Source organism: Varanus komodoensis, unplaced genomic scaffold (assembly GCF_004798865.1).
Source record: "Varanus komodoensis strain SLA01 unplaced genomic scaffold, ASM479886v1 scaffold55, whole genome shotgun sequence".
In the NCBI taxonomy this organism is placed as follows: Eukaryota; Metazoa; Chordata; class Lepidosauria; order Squamata; family Varanidae; genus Varanus; species Varanus komodoensis.
Window position 1 is genome coordinate 4,094,631 of NW_025336157.1, and position 18,601 is coordinate 4,113,231.

Genomic DNA, 18,601 nt, shown 5'->3' on the forward strand with positions numbered 1-18,601 from the left:
GCGCCGTCGAGGAAGATGGAACGGGACCGCCGACCTGCGGCTCTCCGCCGTGGGCTTGCACGGGAGGCTCAGCCCGCGGTTTGGATGCTTAGCTGTGTGTGGCTAGCATAAACTGGGGTTTGCTGTGTTGTCTGGATCAAAGCTTCGCAGGGAACCTATCCAAGCCTCGCTTTCCTCTCCTTGGCACTGAGCTGACTCTTTCGTGCCAAGTTCCTGTCCCCTGAACTCTCCTCCCAGCCGGGCCGCAGTGTCAAGCCCTCCAGAGCAGAAGCGACTTGCACCTGCGATCTGCTGAAATGACACTGCCTTTTGTTCCCTTTCCTAGAAATTTTGTGCTCAAGCATCACGTGTTCCTGGTGCGCAACTGGGAGAAGATCCGGCAGAAGCAAGAGGAGGTCAAACATGCCAACGACAACCTTCCTTCCGCCTCCTTATACACCCGCTGGAATGGGATGTGCCGCGACGACGGCAACATCAAATCTGGTGAGGGCCGGGGCTGTCTTTCCCCACTGCGGTTGGGATAATACTTCCAGCACTTTCCCGTGGCTTCTGCATCAGCAACAGCTCTGTCTGCCACTGAGCATTGCACAGGCCTTAAATCCCCCTTCTCTGTTGGATGCTTTTTAACCCAGCCACTCAGACCAGCAAGCGTCGCTTTCTCGGCTGCACCACACATACCATGAGTTTCAGCCCGATGGAAAAGGAGAGTGTCTTCTAAGGGCTTGGCCCTAGCCAAAAATTCTAAGACAAGCTGCTGCAGGATTGTGCCCCGATCTGCCTCCCCCAGTCAGCCGGATTCTTCCTTCCCACAGGACCCAGGCACTAAAACTGCTTTCAACCTTTCAGAAGGGGGGGGAACCAAGAAACCCCCAATCAGTATGGGGGGAGAGGGAGTGGCACTCTCTGAGGAAGCCTGAAGGGTTGGCCTGGAACCCCGGGGTTAGTCCGTTGGGAAGTGTTGAAGGGGATGTGCTAATGGACTTTGCTTTGGAGGTATTGTGTCCAGTTCAGGGCACCATAGGATACAGGCCGGGGAGAGGCAAATCGGTGCTTTCCAGGTACTTTGGCCAAGAACCGCAACAAGTCCCAGCCAGAATGGTCCGGGATGAAGAGGGCCCTCAGGCCAATATAGCAGAATATAAGTCTAATTAATAAATACATAAATAATGGCTGCTGGCAAAACATCTGGAGGGCATCCGGTTGCCTACAGTGTAGATGGACAAACTGGAGTAGTTTCAGTGGCAAACATCCTGGCTCGCAGCCTTTCCCAGCCTGGTGGCTTCAGAGGCGAGTGGACTGCAGAATTCCCTTCTAGCAGGGCCACTGACTGGGAATTCTGGGTGTTGCAGTCCAAATGTGTCTGGAAGGCACAAGGTTGCGGAAGGCTGCTGTACTGGAAAGCAGGCTCCTGCAAGGAAAGGTCGAAGGAACTTGGCATGCAGGCAGGATGGCCAAAGGGATGCTTGGTAGAGCGCTACTCAGCCTAAGTGGCAGAAGGTTATCTGGGTCGGCTGTTAGGAGACACTTCTTGCGGAAAGGAGCACTTTGGCCACAGAATCCGTCACCCAGAGGGTGTCGCTTGCCAGGCCCAGTTCCCCAGCAGCCCCAGGCACCAGCCTGCTTCTGACATTCCCATGGGCTTTGACCAAGGAAACCTCTCTCCCCTCCTCTCTTTTCCAGATGTCTTCATGACACAGTTCTCCGCCCTGCAGACCTCCCGCTCGGTGCGAACGCGGCGGTTGGCGGCAGCCGAAGAGAACATCGAAGTGGCGCGTGCAGCCCGGCTGGCACAAATCTTCAAGGAGATCTCCGATGGCATCATCTCATACAAAGGTGGCCCTAGCCAAGAGCCGGGAGAGCCAGTAGCGGGGCGGCCGCCACAGTCACGGGGAAGGGCCCGAAATAGCAGGAGGAGCCAGCGGCTCCCCAGGGTTCGCGGCGTGGCCTCTCCTCCACCAAGTCACCCAGCCCGGCTCTTAAGGCCACGCAGTTGGTGACCAGCAGCACGTCTCGCGGACGTGCGCGCCACCGTCGGGCTAAGCACCTTGTAAAGAAGTCCTTCCTTTTATCTGTCCAGAACCGACTTCTGCCCCCGCCAAATTCCAGCAATAGGGGAGAGGGCGCGGAATGCTCCCGACCACTTTTTTCCAGAGTGCGCATCACTTTCTGCACCTGTGCCACGCCTTCTGTCCCTCCATAGGGAGCGGAAGCTCGATGTGCAAGCTTTGGGGTGTTTTGCAGTGGGCGGGGCAGGAGCATTTGCTGCCGCCTTCTCTTCTCCAGCATTTAGACGGGGGTGGCTTGGTGAAGGCACGCGACGGACAGCCCCTGTCCCTCCGCCGGCCAGCCAAGAGGGCCCCATTTTTTACACAAGCTGCTCGACTGCCCCGGTCTCCATCGCTGCCGTCCCCACTGAACGCTGGAAGCGCTGCAGGAGGAAGGGAGCGCCGGAAGGAGCGAGAGAGCTGTGGGGCGGGGGAGGCAGTCCGCTGGCAGCAGGACAGAAAGGGCCTTTGGGGAAACGGCAGTGCAGCGGTGTGACCCTGGCCCTCGCCACCCACCCATTTTGTGTCTGTGTGTGTCTGCCTCCCGCCTCCCCAAAAGGCTTCCCACAGACTCCCCTGCCAACAGCTCTGCATTTCCCTGCTTCCCTTCCAGATTCCTCCAGGCAAGCACTCGCGGCTCCGTTGCTGAATCTTCCCCCAAAGAAAAAGTAGGTTCTCGCATGCTCCCGGAGGGGTGGATGGGTCTCGGGAATCGAGTGCAGCCACGGTTGGATTCCAGATACAGGCCGGTGGTCACGGTGCGCATTTCCTCTTGTGCCCGGTTTAGAAATGCCGACTACTACGAGAAGATCTCTGACCCCCTTGACCTCATCACCATCGAGAAGCAAATCCTGACGGGGTATTACAAAACGGTGGAAGCGTTCGATGGCGACATGCTGAAGGTCTTCCGCAACGCCGAGGTGAGTTAAGCGGGGGATGCTTGGCTTCGGCACGAGTTCCTGGCAGGGCCTTTTATCCCGTCACAGGGTGGAGTGGAGGCTGTGGAGCAGGGGTCCTCAGACTCTTTAAACGGGGGCTAGTTCACTGTCCCTCAGACTGTCGGGGGGGCGGACTGGGGGGTGGGGGGGAGCCCGGCACAATCGCAGGCGCGCTCGTGCAGGGAAGGCGGGCGTGATCGCGGCCATCTCCCCACTGAGTATGCCTGCGCCGGCTAGAGCTTTTGGACTCGCTCGGAAATCGTGTTCTCCATGCGAGGCCAAAAGCTCTGAGCAGGTCAGATAAATCAGCATGGCGGGCCGGATCCAGCCCGTGGGCCGTAGTTTGAGGATCCGTGCTGTGGAGAATAGCAGTCAGCATGTCCCTCTGGGGGCAAAGCTGAGGTCTCGTCGACGGCCTGGGCGGTCATTCTTCACTGGGTCGTGCCCCCACCAGATTTAAACTGAGCAGGCTGTGGAGAATGAATGGAGCGGGACGAGGGACCCTGGTTGGGGTGCTTTGACCCCCTCCCGCCTTCTTTCGTCACTGAAAACCAGGGCTTCAACATGGACCACACCAGGAAGGAAAATCTTTACCGATCTAGAGCAAAAATTCTGGGGCAGATTCTGTGATTCAGAGAGATGGGACTCAGCGCGTGCTTTGCCAGGCGTATACTTGACCTTGCTTCTCTTGGGTGCGCAAAGGGGGAAGAGGCCTCCGAGCCTTTGATTGTGGCAGCCTTAATCCAGCCATCTCTCCAGTTTCTGGAAGCTCGCTCAGGATTGCCCATACACACCTGAGCACACCTGCATGAGCACAATAGCTGGGCATTTTCGCTTCACAGTAAAGTTGAGGTCCTTCGGAAGCCAATTAGCACGGCTTTTCCAGTTCTTTCATGGCCTCATCCTCTTCAGAGCAGGTGGAAGCTGAGGGAATCCGAAGACTTTATGATCCCATCACTTAAATCCAGCTAAGAACATTTGAGCCATGAAACTTGATGGTATCAGTTGAGGGGGGAAAAAAAGAAGGGTCTTTCCACTTTCTAGAACCTCCCACTCAATGCCCGTGTTTCAGGATGGGGCGCTGCTGTTGCTATGAGGCATAGCAGAGGCCATCTCGGGAGCATCAGAGGAAATTAGCCTTTCCCCCACCCTCAGGTTTCAAGAAACCACCGAATAAGCCCGAACGAGATTGCGAGGCTCCTTTCAGGCCCGGGAACCATGCTGCCGCATCTATTTGGGGGCCCTTGTTTCGACCAGAAGGGGAGAACCAGGGTGAGGGTCTTCTGGGAGTGAGGGGGCACAGACCCACGTTCCATGGTGAAGGCAGCGGGGGGGGAAAGCTCCAGGAAGCAAGCCCGGAGTGAGCCGCCGCCCCGTTGTCTGCGCTCAGAAATACTACGGCAGGAAGTCTCCCATCGGACGGGACGTCTGCCGGCTGCGGAAGGCGTACTACAGCGCCCGCCACGAGGCCGCCGCCCAGATCGACGAGATCGTGGGGGAGACGGCGAGCGAGGCCGACAGCAGCGAGACCTCCATGTGCGAGAAGGAGAGCGGGCACGAGAAGGACGAGGACGTGATCCGCTGCATCTGCGGCCTGTACAAGGACGAGGGGCTCATGATCCAGTGCGACAAGTGCATGGTGAGGGCCGTGGGGCGCGTCGCGGGGGGGGGCGCGCTCGGGCGAGGCCGCCCCGTCGTCCTGGCGCAAGGCGCACGTCCGGCGCTCGCCCTCGAGGCTCGGCGGGAGAGACGCCCCCCCCCCATTCCCTGACCCGCCGCCTCGCCTCCCCCGCAGGTTTGGCAGCACTGTGACTGCATGGGGCTGAACGCCGACGTCGAGCACTACTTGTGCGAGCAGTGTGACCCTCGCACGGTGGACAGGGTAAGCCGCCTCCGGGGCCCGGAACTGGCCCTTCCACGCCTCCGGCACTCCCCCTGGGTCAGCCCGCTCTCCGATCTCGGGGGTAAAAACGCCAGGCTGTTCCAGCGGCGTCCTTCCCGCCCTGCCAAGGCAAGGCGCGGCTGCCGGCATTCCCCACCCCTTCCGTGGAACGGGATCCCGCCAGGGGCTTGCAGGCCGGGACGAGGAGCGGAGCTTCACCGCGCGTTGCTCTGTGCCGCCTTTTCTAGGAGGTGCCGATGATCCCCCGGCCTCACTACGCCCAGCCCGGCTGCGTTTATTTCATCTGCCTGTTACGGGACGATCTGTTACTGCGCCAAGGTGGGTGTCTGTCCTCTCGGGGGACTCAGTGAGAAACGGCCAGGAGGGGCTTTGGGGCCACCTCTTACCTCTCTGCCCAGTTTATCAAGGTGCTTCGGCCAGCCTCTCTCACTGCCGAGGGTACCTGAAGGAAGGTAAATATGAAGCCGCCTCTACACCTGACTCAGTCAGCCTTCTCTGGTGACCCTCGAGGCTCCTTCTGTGCTCTCTGTGGCGTGGCCATGTTTAGGGGGCGTGCAGGGGGCGGGCAGGCGTTAGCAGACACAGAGTTCTGCCCGCGCTTGCTCACCTTAACGAGCGGGTCCCCACCAGCAGCAGCGTTTCGGGGCGGAGTGCTTCTGACTTGCCCCCGCAGCCCCCAGAATCCTCATTCTGTGCCCACTGAACATGCTTAGCCCTCAGGGGCCTGGTGGGGGTGGGGTTCCCTTGGTCCCGATCCTGGCTGCCTTGGGAGCTTTCCACTGAGCGCTGTGGGCACGTCTCCGCTCCAACCCTGAAGATATTTGAAATCAGCTTTTCAGTGACCCATCCAGGCAACGTGATGCTTCCATCTACACTTTTTATATCTATGTGTCTCCCCATCCATCTTCCCCACCCAGCCAGTGTGGTTCTTACCCCCCTTGCACCAGGTTCTCCGTGTTTTCCCACCCTGTTCTTCCCCGCCTCATGCCTTTGAGTTCTTACGGGGCAACTCAGGGGTGGCCCTTCCTTACGGCTGTTTCTCGAGTTACCCCAAAGCCTCTGATGCCTCCCTTTCCTGAGTGGTTAGTGCCGCTCTGAGCATATAGGAAGACTCGGATCAGAAATGCAGGAAATGACAGTTAAACGGAACCTCCCTGCTCAAGGGCAGCCTCCTGCTGAAGGATCAGAGGGGCGTGCCTGGCGACGGACGACATTCCCTGCCTGTGGGCTTCTAGGCATAGGGACAGGACGCAGGACCACGAGGGCCCCGAGCGATCCGGCTGCTGGGACCGAGGCCGCCACTCTTCCACAGGGCGCTCCTCCCCTCCGGTTTTCCAGGACTCTGCAAATCTGCCCCACGCGCAGGGCGAAGAGGCCGTTCTTACGGGCTTTCTGTTGACAGGGGACTGCGTGTACCTGATGAGAGACAGCCGAAGGACCCCAGATGGCCACCCCGTCCGGCAGTCGTACCGCCTGCTGTCCCACATCAACCGAGAGAGACTCGACATCTTCCGCATCGAGAAGCTCTGGAAGAACGAGAAGTAAGCTCCATCCCCTTTCTGACCCGCCGGGGACCGTGCACGGATCTTGAAGGGTTCTCAGCCTTGTTCAAGGACTAGTGGAGACAGGCAGCGCCGGCTCTGTCGGAGCCCAGGTGGGCCTGGAGGGTTGGCGGCAGCTCACAAAACCCCAAGATTCCCACATGCAGTGCAGGAGGCCGAACACTTGGGTGCTGTCCTTCTCCCGTCCCCCTTAGGGCAGAGGTGGGGCACCTGCCGCACTCGGAAGCAGGCAGTTCAGGTGTCTGGAGCGAGCGGCCTGACCCTCCCCGTGCTGCCTTGCGGATGAAGCGGGGAGGGAAAGAGGGGCAGCCCCACCAGCGTTGGGCTCTGGTCATGCTCTTTCTTGCCTGGTGGCCCCAACAGATTAACCCCCAAGGAAACAGGACCGTCCGCAAGAGACGAGGCTCCCCGCTCTGCCAAAATGTCTTTTGAATTAGTTGGGGACTTGGTCTCCCCAAGGAGACACACAATGCAAAACTGATGCGCTTCAGTTTGACCTGAACGACCACAGCATCTTAAACCTGCACAGCCGTGTCCAAGCCAGCCAGTTCACGCTCAAGCAGCATTTTAAAAGCACTGCAAGTGCGTCACGGCAGCTTTTCCCCCGCTCTGATGCCTGCAGATGTTTCGGACTACAATTCTCATCGCTGCACTCATCGGCCCTGCTGGCTGGGGCTGATGGGAACTGCAGTCCAAGGCATCTGGAAGGTACCCAGTTGAGAGGGCTTCCTTAGTGCACAGTCCCCGGTTTTCTTTACATTTTCTAGTCTAGTGTCATAGGCCGCAAAACTAAAAAAAAACACCATTTAATTATTGAAGGCAAGCTTGCAAATAATCAAATTCACAAAAGTTAAACCCACAAAAGTCGAGGTTTGACCGTATTGCAAACATAAAAAGCTTAAGCCCCTTTAGCAGTAAAATGAATGAATGAAAGCCTGCCTCTGGACCCACGTAATTATTCTTGTGGGGGCATGAGAAGAAGAGGGGGGAAAACCCAATTCATATGGAGATCAACCCATGTTTGCGGGTTGCTGGGTGAGTTTTCCTGGGGTGCCTTCCGTGCTGAAGAGGAAAACAAAACCCACACATGCACACAGCCCTCTGCGCATTCTGAAAGCCAGCTTGTCAAGGTCGCTGCCTGCACTGTGAAAGGGGGCGCCCCCTAGAAGCGGTGGAGCCTGCGTGGGGCAGTGGGAGGTCTGTGGCACGGCTGTGTGGGGAATACTCCCCGCCTCTCTTTCCCCCTTGTCCAGGGAGGAGCGCTTCGCCTTCGGCCACCACTACTTCCGTCCGCACGAAACACACCACTCCCCCTCCCGGAAGTTCTACCACAACGAACTCTTCCGGGTGCCCCTGTACGAGATCATCCCCCTGGAGGCCGTGGTGGGCACCTGCTGCGTGCTGGACCTCTACACCTACTGCAAAGGCAAGTCGAGGGCGCCGGCTGTCGGGCCGGCCAGCTGCTCCCAGTCGCTCCTGCTTGGGATCAGCGCTGCTGGGGGCCTGAAGGGGCGTCTCCTTCCATAGGCACCTGCCTGCGCCTGAAGATCTGGGCAGAGGCCTTCTCTGGGTGGGGTGCCTCCCCTGAAGGAGATTAGGGAGAAGGCCTTCTCTGCGGGGGCACCCCGATTGTGGAATTCGCTCCCCAGAGAGGTTCGCCTGGCACTGACGCTATATTCTTTTCGGCGCCAGGCTAAAACCTTTTTATTCTCCCAGTGTTTTAAGGTTTGATTGTTTTAATTGCGGTTTTATTGTTGGTCGGAAATTCTATGAGGACGCTGTGTTTTGTTTTGTTTTGTTTTGTTTTGTTTTGTTTTGTTTTGTTTTGTTTTGTTTTGTACTGTCTTATCGTTAAACCGTCCTGAGACTGCAGTAAGGGACAGTCTAGAAAAGTTTTAAATAAAAGAATAAATTCAGGCACACGCAGCCAGAAATAAACCAATGGAATCATTAAAGGCTCCCCCAGCCTCGAGGGGCTGCTCCTGCCACAGATGTCGTGTGCCCCCAGCCGTTCTGCTTGCCTCATCTCAAAAGTCAGACTGCAGCAGCCAGGGGACATCCAAACTAAGTGAGCTGGGTGTGGGTCGGAGTGCCTGGGATTCAGGGAGATGTGGATCTATTCGGGGCTTTGAAGACCCCTCAGGGTAGCCCATGGGAGAGGGTTGTAAAAGGATGTCTGAGGCGGAGAGGTTGGGGGGGTGGGCAGATGCAGCTCACAGCAGCGTCTGCACCCCAGCCAAGGCTGAGCTGTTCCGCCAGGTGAGCCTGCAGCCAGAATTGCCAGGAGCACAACTCGTGCGGAAGGCCGAGCCATCGGCTCTGCTGCGGATCCCCTTTCACACTTCAAACCGTTTTTTGTGGGTAGGGGCAGGAAAGACTGAGATCCGGGTCCGTTTTTAAAAGATGAAAAGGGGTGCTTTAGCTCTGAGCAGACTGTTAGTCCAGGGACGGCTGTCTGAGATGGGCAGTTGGGAGACGCCACAGCTGCACACGCACGGCAAGTGTCTTTGCACACCTGACCGCAGCTGCTTGGCAGGGCCGGAATCCCCCCCCCCCCGCAGAGCAGGCTTTGGACCGCCGAGGCCCAGTCTTCGCTTTCAGTCTCCTGCGACGTTGTCTCTTTGGTGCTGCCGCCCACAGGAAGGCCAAAGGGGGCGAAGGAACAGGACGTGTACATCTGTGATTACCGCCTCGACAAATCAGCCCACCTCTTCTACAAGATCCACCGAAATCGGTATCCGGTGTGCACCAAGTCCTACGCCTTCGACCACTTCCCCAAAAGGTTGACACCGAAGAGGGACTTCTCGGTATGCTGCCCCCGTGACCGGCCCCTGCCCGCTCCGCACACCAGGGGTAGCCACCGTGGGGCCCCGGCGCAAGGACACCCTGCCTCTTGTGCAGAACCGGGCAGACTTCTTCCTGCATTATTTTAAAAGGGGGTCATGGCAAATTTATTTAATGATACTGTTTGCATGCCGCTTCATATGACAAAACACAGTAATGAACAATCATAACAAAACAAATCTTTAAAAAAGCCATTAAAAATCAAATGGCACAGCATGGCGATTCCATTGGCCAAGCCTGCATACAAATGGGTGCGTTTTCAGGAGGTATTTAAGCTTGCCCCATTTTCTGCCCCCAAACTGCCCGGAAAGGGGGTTCTGGAGAGCGGGCACTGCGGCCAAAAGGGCGATGTTCTGTCAGTGCTGGAATTAAAGCAGAACTTTCTCAGAGGACTGCTGGGTCGGCTGGCTGTGCATAGGCCAGAGCGGGCTGCTCACTTCCCAGCCCCAGGTGGCTTAACTGTTTGTATGTTGGCAACCAAACCCTGCATGTGGCTCAGGAACTAATAGGCAGCTTGTGTGTGGTAGCCCCTCACGCAGCACGAGGCTTTGCACTTTAATAGAAATAATTCCCTTTATAGACAAGGGAGGCGGCAGTCTCTCTATCAAGTTGCCCCCTTTGAGGCAAGGACTTCCTCCTGGCCGAATTTAGACCTGATTTTTTGCTTAAATAGGAAAGAAACACTGACGGGTGTTAAAATTATTCCTGACTGATCAGAGCGCTGTCACATTTCCCCTGTATTATTTAAATCCACGTAATTGTTTAAAAAGGGAGATGAAACTCTAAATCCTCGGTTGGCTGGACAGTTTGTGATAACGATGGTAAGCGGACAGTGGTGCTGACAAAGCAAGGGAGAAACCCCGACGCTTTTTCCTTGAAGCTGCAACGACCAGTGTGAGCGCGTGGAAGTGATGCTGGCAGAGACGCCGAAGGTCTGAGCAGGGCCCCCGACCTCAGAGCTACCCTTTCTCCTTCCCCGAAGTGGCAGGAACAAAGCGCAACCTGGCGCAAACCTTTTCCTCGCCTTGTCGAGGCCCCACAGTTTATTTCCCAGGGTGCTTCGCCCGCAGTTCGTCATGCGGACTTGGGGGCACCGTGGCCACACAGGCCTCCCCATAATCTTTGCCCCTTTTCTCTGAAAACCTGGCGCGTGTTTGGCAGAGGGACGGGGCTGCCTCAGCCCCACAGTGGGCAGGTCTCCTGTCCCCATCCACGCAATGACACGACTTTCCCCGGTTCCGTCACGCATAATGCTTCCTCGCCCTTCTGCCGATGAGCGAGCGGAGTTCAAGCAAGCTGCCCTGTCGGCCCGTCCGGTTCGGTTTTGTCTACGCTGGCCGGCAGCAGCTCTCTGGGCATCCATCCTGACCGGCCCTCCCTAGCAAAGTGAGAGCTAGGGCTTTACCTCTGTGTCCCTAGGGCTCTCCCACGGTTTTAACTCTCTGCTCTTCTTTCCCCATCGCAGCCTCATTATGTACCGGACAACTATAAGAGGAATGGAGGCAGGTGAGTCCCTTCACTGCTCGGCGCTCTTTTCCTGCAGGGCTTTTGGGGAGCAGGGTGGGCAAAACGGGAAGGATCTTGCTTCTACAGCTTTCTTTGCCCCGTCCTTGTCCGGGCAGTGCGAACGCACCGCGGTCGTTCCCCAGCTGGGGTGGGGAGGCCAAGCGGGCTGGGCAGCACTGAATGCCCTCCCCACCACACTGCCGCTGGGGGACCCTTCTGCTGCCACAGCCCCCAACTCTCTATCCAAAGGGTGGGGCTCCCTGCTCCTTCAGCCCCCCTCACACCACCGAGGGCGCAGCCCCCTCGCCTGCGAGGCTCCCTGCGGCTCATCCGTCCCGATCCGCCTCCCCCAGGTCGTCGTGGAAGTCCGACCGTTCCAAGTCCCAGAACAAAGACCTCGGCCAGGAGGAGGACCCGCTTCCCCTCATGGAGGACGGCGTGGCGGGGCAGGAGCGGCCCCCCGGTGAGCAGGCGCCCAGCTTGGAGGAGCCCGAGAAGGGGGAAAGCGGCGAGGTGGACAAGAAGGCGGAGGAGAGCAGCCCCGTCGCGAGGCGGCCCTGCACCCCTGAGGAACGCCGGCACATGCAGCGCGAGCGGCTCAACCAAATCCTCCTGACCCTCCTAGAGAAAATCCCAGGGAAAAATGGTGAGAGGCAGCCCTCTGCGGCTCCCCGAGCGACGTCCGTGTGGCGGATCGGGGCATCCGGCCTTCCTGGGGGTCGGTTCGGCTGCAAGGGCGTCCATGAGTGAGGCTTCATGATTAGCGTGCTGCCCCAGGATCGCCCGGCCCGGGCTCAACCCCCACCCAGCCGTGAAGCTCCGTGGGGTCCCCGGGGTCGGGCGCAGACTCACGGCCCGGCCCGCCTCGCTGGGGAGGAGGGAGACCCGTGGCAGCCCCCTGAGCTGCTCGCGAGAGGAAGAACCGCGCCCCCGTTGGCCGGGCGAGCATCACGCCCGGCACGGGTCCCCGGCAGCTGCCATGCATTGCCAGAATGAGCCGCGGGGCACATGACGAATGGCTCTGGGGGAACGCGGCCACGGCACGCGTCTTCCCACCCGCTCTCGCCAGCGTGGGTGCGACTCGTAGCGGGGCTCCCGTAGGCACTGCGGCAGCACGGCCCGCCTGCCCTGGCCCCCGGCAGGCACGGCCCTTCCGTCGGCTCACGGGACCCTTTGGCCCGAAGCGGCACGGCGTCGGCCTCTCGGTGTTCCTGTGGCTTCCATGCCAGGCACCCGGGATGAAAAGGCTCTGTTGCTGCTGGCGTTGATGGCAAAAAGCCCCCGTCTTCCCCGAAGCCCTGCATGTCTCGGGGGCCCTGAGGGATCTGCACCCCACGGAAAGCGAGCCCTGCTGGGTAGAGCGTCTGCTGGCCGTGCCTGAGGTCCCGGGCTCGCTCCCTGGCATTTCCCGATGCTGCTGGCAAAGAGGCCCCCTGCTGAAGCCCAGAGAGCCTCCCGGTGTGGGTGGCACCACGCGCCGGGGGTCGGTCTGTCACAGGGTGCAGGGCCTCTTGCCGTGAGGACCCTCGGGCCCTGCGGGTTCCCCAGCAGCCCGGGCCACGGCAGTTGGTGTTCTCCGGCTTCTGCGAGGCTTCCTCCGTCTAGAACGGCTGAAGTGCTTCCTGCAGGCCTTGTTGCTGGGCTGGGGGCTGGAGCAGGCCGGAGTGCTCGGTTTTGCAGCCCTGCCCCTCCGGCTGTCGGCCCAGCCTGCGCTTGAGCGCACCCCTCACAGCCTCTTCCCCCTCCGGGGTGAAGGCTGAGCCCTCGCCCCCTGCCGCAGAAGCCCCGCGGGGCTGCCCGGCACGCTCGCCGCCCGGCGCGAGCACGACTGAGGCGTGGGTTCGCTTGTCCGTTGCAGCCATCGATGTCACCTACCTGCTGGAGGAAGGCTCGGGGAGGAAGCTGCGGCGGCGCACTCTGGCCCTTGTGGAGAGCAGCTTCCGGAAGTGACGCTCTGCCCCGGAGAGAGGCTGCGGCCTGGAGTTCCGCACACGAGGCTGACGGACGGATGGACGGACGGACGGACAGGCGGGCGGTCGAGGCGTTACCACCTTCCCGCGCCTCATGAGTGTGTGTGGGGAAGAGTCGGGGCAGGAGGAGACTGACGAAACGGTTCTGTAGCACTTAAGACGATGGGCTGGGGGGCGGGCCGCCCCGTCCGGCTGCGCTCCGGCCAACGCGGGCGGCCTTGTTGTCACTGTTAAGGTACTAAGGAGACACCTTGTGGTTACTTGTCCGAGATGGTCAGATTTTAATGTAATTTATTATTTCCCCCCCTCACCCCAGTGTCCCCGTTCAGAGGAAGGAAGAAGGGGTGCGCAGTGGGGCGGAAGGAGGAGGGAGGCGCGTCCTCCCAGTACACGGTTTTCTCCTGCGACGGCAGCATCCGGCGGCCCGAACGTGGCGGCACTTCTGGGGCGAGTGGGGAGGTTGGAAGGCAGCGCTGGGAAGGGTCCAGGCCCCGAAGGGCTGAACACGCGGAACGCTGAGGTCTTCGGTTCGCGCAAGACTGGCAGAGGGCGAGCGGCACCTCGGGCGTGGGAGGCCGGTCGGACCTGCCGCACGGAGGCGCCCCACTGGTATGGAAGCCCTGAGAAAGCTCTTAGCTGCACAGCACTTGGTTCCGCATCCTGCGACTCGGGGCGGGCAGGAGAGAGTGATTTTTAATTTTTTTGCTGCAGAGAAAAATTTTATAGAGCAAGTCCAGTCCTAATGCCACCCAATGGGTTTTCTTCTTTTCCTTTCTTGTTCCTCCTCCTGCTCCTCCTCCTCCTCCCTCTTTTCCTCCTCCTCCTCCTAATCCTTCTCCTCCTTCTCCCTTTTTGTAATAAGCTGTTGTTCTCGTGTGTCCAGCGTATTGTGGAAATTTAAAAAAAAACAAAAAAATACCCCTGTCCAAACAGCAAAGACGAAAAAATAACCTTTCACTACATGAACCGTTGAGCAGTATTTCTGAGCGAGTATTCGTTGTGAAACTGTAGACTATTATCCACTGATAACACTACTCTTGTGTGTTAATATTTTTTTTTAGGAAGAAAAAAAAAAACCTGTACAGCTTAAAAGCGTCCGTCTCTTAAAGAGACAGTGTATTTTATGCTCCCGTCTCTCTTTGCCCTTGATCCAGGCAGGGGGTGGAAAACAGAAAGTGTTAACTCACTGGCGGCAGTGAAGGAGCACCTTCCTTGCTCGGTGCGATACGGTGTTCGGCTGCTGGGGGTCCTGGGGTCATCGGTAGTGCCCGGGGGGCCAAGGCGTCCCTCCGCGAGAACCTGCCACAGTCACCTGCAGCCCACAGGCCGCGATTCGGCCCAGAGAGCCGGCAGTTAAGCATACACTGGCCCTTTAATGTGGCTTTGCTCTCTGTCTCTCTTTGGCGTTCATATGCATATTATTGGTCCTGTTTTAGGTGTCCTTATAAAAGAATCCCGTTTTTAAATGTGCCAAGTTGTATATATCTTAACCTTTCTTTTGCTGCGTGGTTGTCAAGCAATATTGGTAGCTCTCTCTCTCCATGTTCCTTCCCGTCGGACCAAGCTTGTCCCAACTGTACATTCTTGTTAACAATATAATTCTTACTTTAATCTTAGTTTGGAACAACAACAAAAAGGCTTCATTCCATTCAAATGTTACCTGATGATTTAAAAAGTTGGAGGGGGTAGGGAAAGAGAGGGGTTGGGGTTGGGTTGGGGGGCGGGAAAGGAGAAAACGCCCTTTGAGGAAAAATATTTTATTAAAAAAAGACATAAGAAAATAGTTTGGAATATTTTCTTACTGTAGAGAGAGGCATTGTACAGAACCATGAGTATAAAATACTCATGTGTTGTAGGAAAAAGGTGGGTGGGGGAATTGCATGTTTGAAAATCTTTAAGTCGCTCCATTTAGTTCAAAACGGGGGGGAAATTGCCGTCTCAAAATGGTGTTAAACACTAAAAGAAAGAGAGAAAGAGAGAGAGAGAGAGGAAGAAAAGTCCTTTTTAAAGAAAAAAATAATAATGAAAAGCGTGCCCAGAAGTGAGACATTTAGCTCTGCCATTTTATCTTTCTTTTGTTGAAAGACTAAAAACAATGTTTTTTAGACAATCAAATTCTAGGTAAGTGCGAAGAATTTGTGTTGGGTTTGTTTTGTTTTTGTTTTTTAAGTTTTTGGTTTTGTTTTCTTACTGGTGTAGAAAATTACTGACTTTTTTAAAAAAAAAATCAGGGGGTTGGGGGGTGTTATTTTGTATTAACTTGAGGAGACTGGCAGCGTTTTACCTGATCGCTGATGGAAGCCCAGGAAAAGAAGAAAAAGCACTACATTTGTTGCAAATATAGATACGAACTCTTTTTAGTCTGCATGGGGATAGGCCGTGTGGTTGCTGAGAAGAAATGCTGCTAATATATTTCCTTTTTACAAGAGCATATCTAAATAGACCATTGTTTTGATGTTAATCTTTGTAAATTATGTATTACCAATTTTAACATTGGATGTAATTGCATAAAAGGCCTGCATCTCAAATACTGAGAGATTCTAGTATTAAATGGAAAAAAAAACATGTTTCATATTCAGCGGCTATAGGGGTTTTCTTTTTTTGCACGGATATATTTGCATGCTCCAACCGACCCTGTCTGCTGATGTCAAATCCACATCCCAAATCCGCACGTTACCAGGTGGTCTCCACTCCCATTGGTGTTTTCCCAACCATCGTGTGGTTTGTTCTCCATTCTGAAAGGTTCAAAGGCTTCCCCAGAGTTCAGACTTCAAGCTAAAGTTTGCTGATACTTCGACTGTTCCCCCAACCCGTTTCGCCTTTGGCCACCTCTGAAATTGAATTTGGCCCCGGGACTGCATCATTTCTGTCCTTGTCATGGATGCCTCGTTAAAATGTTAGTGCTGTGACCAGGCATGGCGTTGAGTCTGGAAACCAAGCCTTATGAGAGCTGGGCAAAAGGGCTTGGGTAAGGGGAGTCTGACGCGAAGGGAAAACATGAATAGTTGGGGCAGGACCAGAATCGACAGGTAGACACGGTAAGGAAGCAGATTCGGGGTTAATGGTAGAAACCTCTGAGCCATGAAAGCGGACTGCCTTGGTAAGTGGTGAACTCTCTCTCTCTCATTGGGTCTATTTAAGGGGTGATCTGGTGGCCATCTGCCGGAGATACTTCAGTGCTTGTGGTCCAGATCCTGCGGGGCAGCTAGGACAGCAGAGGTCCCATCATCCTGAAGGGGCACTTCACTTTGCATGGCATATCCAAAAATAGTAAGAGAATTCTGTTTCCATGTCCTCACTTTTCCTGGTTCGGGAGGTCTGTCGAGCCTACCAAATCCTAGAACTAGCATCCGTCACACCAATCATTTTAATATCCACTGTTTGTTCGGGTTCTGGAAAACTAAGGCAGGAAGTGTTGGCTGTTCAAATTTTTTAAAAAGAGGCTTTAAAACAAAAACATTGTTTGGTTTTGTACTTTTGTGGCTACGCAGGCCACTTTGGCTGTTGGGCAGTGATAGAAATGAAAATGAGAAAATTGAAGAATTTCCGTAGCAGCCGTTAAAGAGGTGACTTTCCAGGTCCCAGGCTTCTCAGCTCCCCAGTGACAGAGGCAGTCTGCCTGCATACATCAGTTACTGGGGAACATGGGCAAGAGAGTAGTGTTGCACTCACGCCCTGCTTGTGTTTTTCAACAGAAGGCTGCTTGGCCCCTGTGTGAAGAGAATGGTGGGCTTAGATGGACGCTTAAAGCTCCTGAATTGGAGGGGCCGCATTTTGCCCTCTAAGTCATGCTCGCAAAGGCGGTTAGAATACCCCACAGGGCTCGGCCTCCCGTGTTGGTGTGGCTTCCTTTGGACCGTTGAACAGTTCTGCACTTTGATCTCCCTTGTGTGCATCCTTCACCAGAAACTGTTTTGAATTGGAAGGTGTAGCACAAGTCTGACAGACTAAATGCATTCGCAACTGTGTGCAGGTAAGCCTGAGCAATGATCTTTGATTTATTTTTTGATTTATAGCCTGCCTTTTTCCTACAAAGGGCTCAAGGCAGCTTACATCATTCTCCTCCATCTTATCCCCACAACAACAACCCTGTGAGGTAGGTTGGGCTGAGAGTCTGTGACTGGCCCACAGTCACCCAGTTGGCGCCATGGCTGAGCGGGGACTCGAACCCGGATCGCCTGAGTCCCAGTCTCATGCAATTAACCACTACACCACACTGGCTCTTTCATCTTCCATATGAAAGCAGGATCTTACAGAGATGTCATTGTTCTCATTTGCAGAGCACTGGAGTGATGAACCGGAGTTGTTTCAAATGTTGAAAATGCCCCATCTGAATGCTACGTTTCCTTTGATCTTTGATCCCTTCTGTGTTTTTGGTTTGATAGAGGGTTGGCATTAGAGAATTCTCCCATTTTCACCGTGTTGAGGATCACCAATGCTAGTATTTTAGTTGGAGATTTTGGACATATACATGTCCACCATTTAGTTCAGCCTCAATAGTTTGGCTGTTATGGATCACCTCCATCCCTCTTGTTAAATGACATATTGGCCCTTCCCAGGGAGAGCCGTATGTACTTGAACAGGCTGGGAAATTCAACATTTGCTGAGAAACAGGGCGGCCAAAAGCTGCAGAGAGAGCAGAACAGGTGCCAAGGAACTCCTGTTGAGAGAGATCAAAGAGCTGCTACCTAAAAAAGTTGAACTGCTTTCCGTCTCTAGCTTGGAAACTCAGAAATCGGGGCCCCTGCTGCTTACCTTGCTCATCTGGTATTCATAGATTCATAGGGCGCTTCTATTTAACAGTCATGGCTGATAGCCACTGACAGGGTGTGCTTTCTTTCCAATCTTTTTTTAAGACACCTAAGCTAATGCCTGGTACCATTACATTATTATCAATGCCAGCTTTCTTCAACCTGATATTCTCCAGATACCTCAGACCACAGCTCCCAGCATTCATGACCAAATGTTTCCCGACGTTTATGGAAGTTACAGTGCAGAAAGGCCAGAGGGCTCCAGGTTGGGGGAGTTGCATGAAATAAAGCACAATGCATAGAAACAGTTCCTTTGGGTTGACTAGGGCGATTTCTATTTAGTAAGCTTCAAATGTCTTGCCTGATTTCCTTTCTGGATTTGGAATCAAAGAAAACACCCAAGTTATTTCCTGTTCAAATTAGGAAAAGAGACCATGCCGTTTGTGACTTTATTCGCCACTTAAGGAGCAGACCAGTTGCAGAGCATGTACTCATGCTCCGAGGTTGGACCCGGGACTCGGCGTGTTCACACAGCCAGTATTGTTCTCCCTACACCAGTGCCGGTGTCCTGTTGGGAAGGACAGTGCTTTCCAGGGAAAGGGGGGAAGACGCAAGGTGCCCCACAAGGAATCCAGGTGGCGCCTCCATCTCCATGTGCACTGGTGAAAACATTCAGATCCTTGTTCCTCCTCAAAATATCGAGGGTTTCCCCATCACCTTAGTCAGCATGGTCAACAGTCAGGGATATTAAGAGCTGTAAAACCCTGTGATGTGGAGGGCCACAAATTCCCCACCCCCAATATAAGATGCAGGCAGCGAGGCTAGCGAGAAGCGACCGGCTGGAGTTACGCAGGGCACTTTCAAACCTGCAAAGATCCGCCCTCAAGCTAGAGGGGCATAATGGTGCTCCTGCATTTTTTTGGCTAGCATTGAAGGGGCATCATTGGGCATCCGCGAAAATTTGGCGAGTTTCTCTGCTCTTCAGTGCGGATGCCCAATTTTGCCCCTTCAGTGCTAGCCACAAAACGCAGGAGCACCATCATGCCCCCTCTGGCTCGAGGGCGGATCTTTCTCTGCCCATG

The 18,601-nt window shown here is 55.5% G+C and overlaps 1 protein-coding gene across 2 annotated transcripts in view; it reads left to right on the forward strand.

Moving 5' to 3' along the window:
• The window catches only part of ASH1L (ASH1 like histone lysine methyltransferase), a 68,689-nt gene extending 53,347 nt beyond the window's left edge, over positions 1-15,342 (forward strand). The window contains exons 16-28 of one of the 2 annotated variants that reach the window (XM_044448664.1): positions 326-483; positions 1,681-1,833; positions 2,659-2,713; positions 2,833-2,965; positions 4,374-4,622; positions 4,779-4,865; positions 5,114-5,204; positions 6,289-6,427; positions 7,702-7,874; positions 9,089-9,255; positions 10,758-10,798; positions 11,152-11,444; positions 12,657-15,342. In XM_044448664.1, the coding sequence (XP_044304599.1) occupies positions 326-483; positions 1,681-1,833; positions 2,659-2,713; positions 2,833-2,965; positions 4,374-4,622; positions 4,779-4,865; positions 5,114-5,204; positions 6,289-6,427; positions 7,702-7,874; positions 9,089-9,255; positions 10,758-10,798; positions 11,152-11,444; positions 12,657-12,748 (1,831 nt within the window). In that variant the 3' untranslated portion in view covers positions 12,749-15,342. Of the gene's footprint in view, positions 1-325; positions 484-1,680; positions 1,834-2,658; positions 2,714-2,832; positions 2,966-4,138; positions 4,292-4,373; positions 4,623-4,778; positions 4,866-5,113; positions 5,205-6,288; positions 6,428-7,701; positions 7,875-9,088; positions 9,256-10,757; positions 10,799-11,151; positions 11,445-12,656 lie in introns of those variants that run through there. The other variant, XM_044448665.1, reaches the window with a different exon arrangement.
• Positions 15,343-18,601: the final 3,259 nt, after the last annotated feature.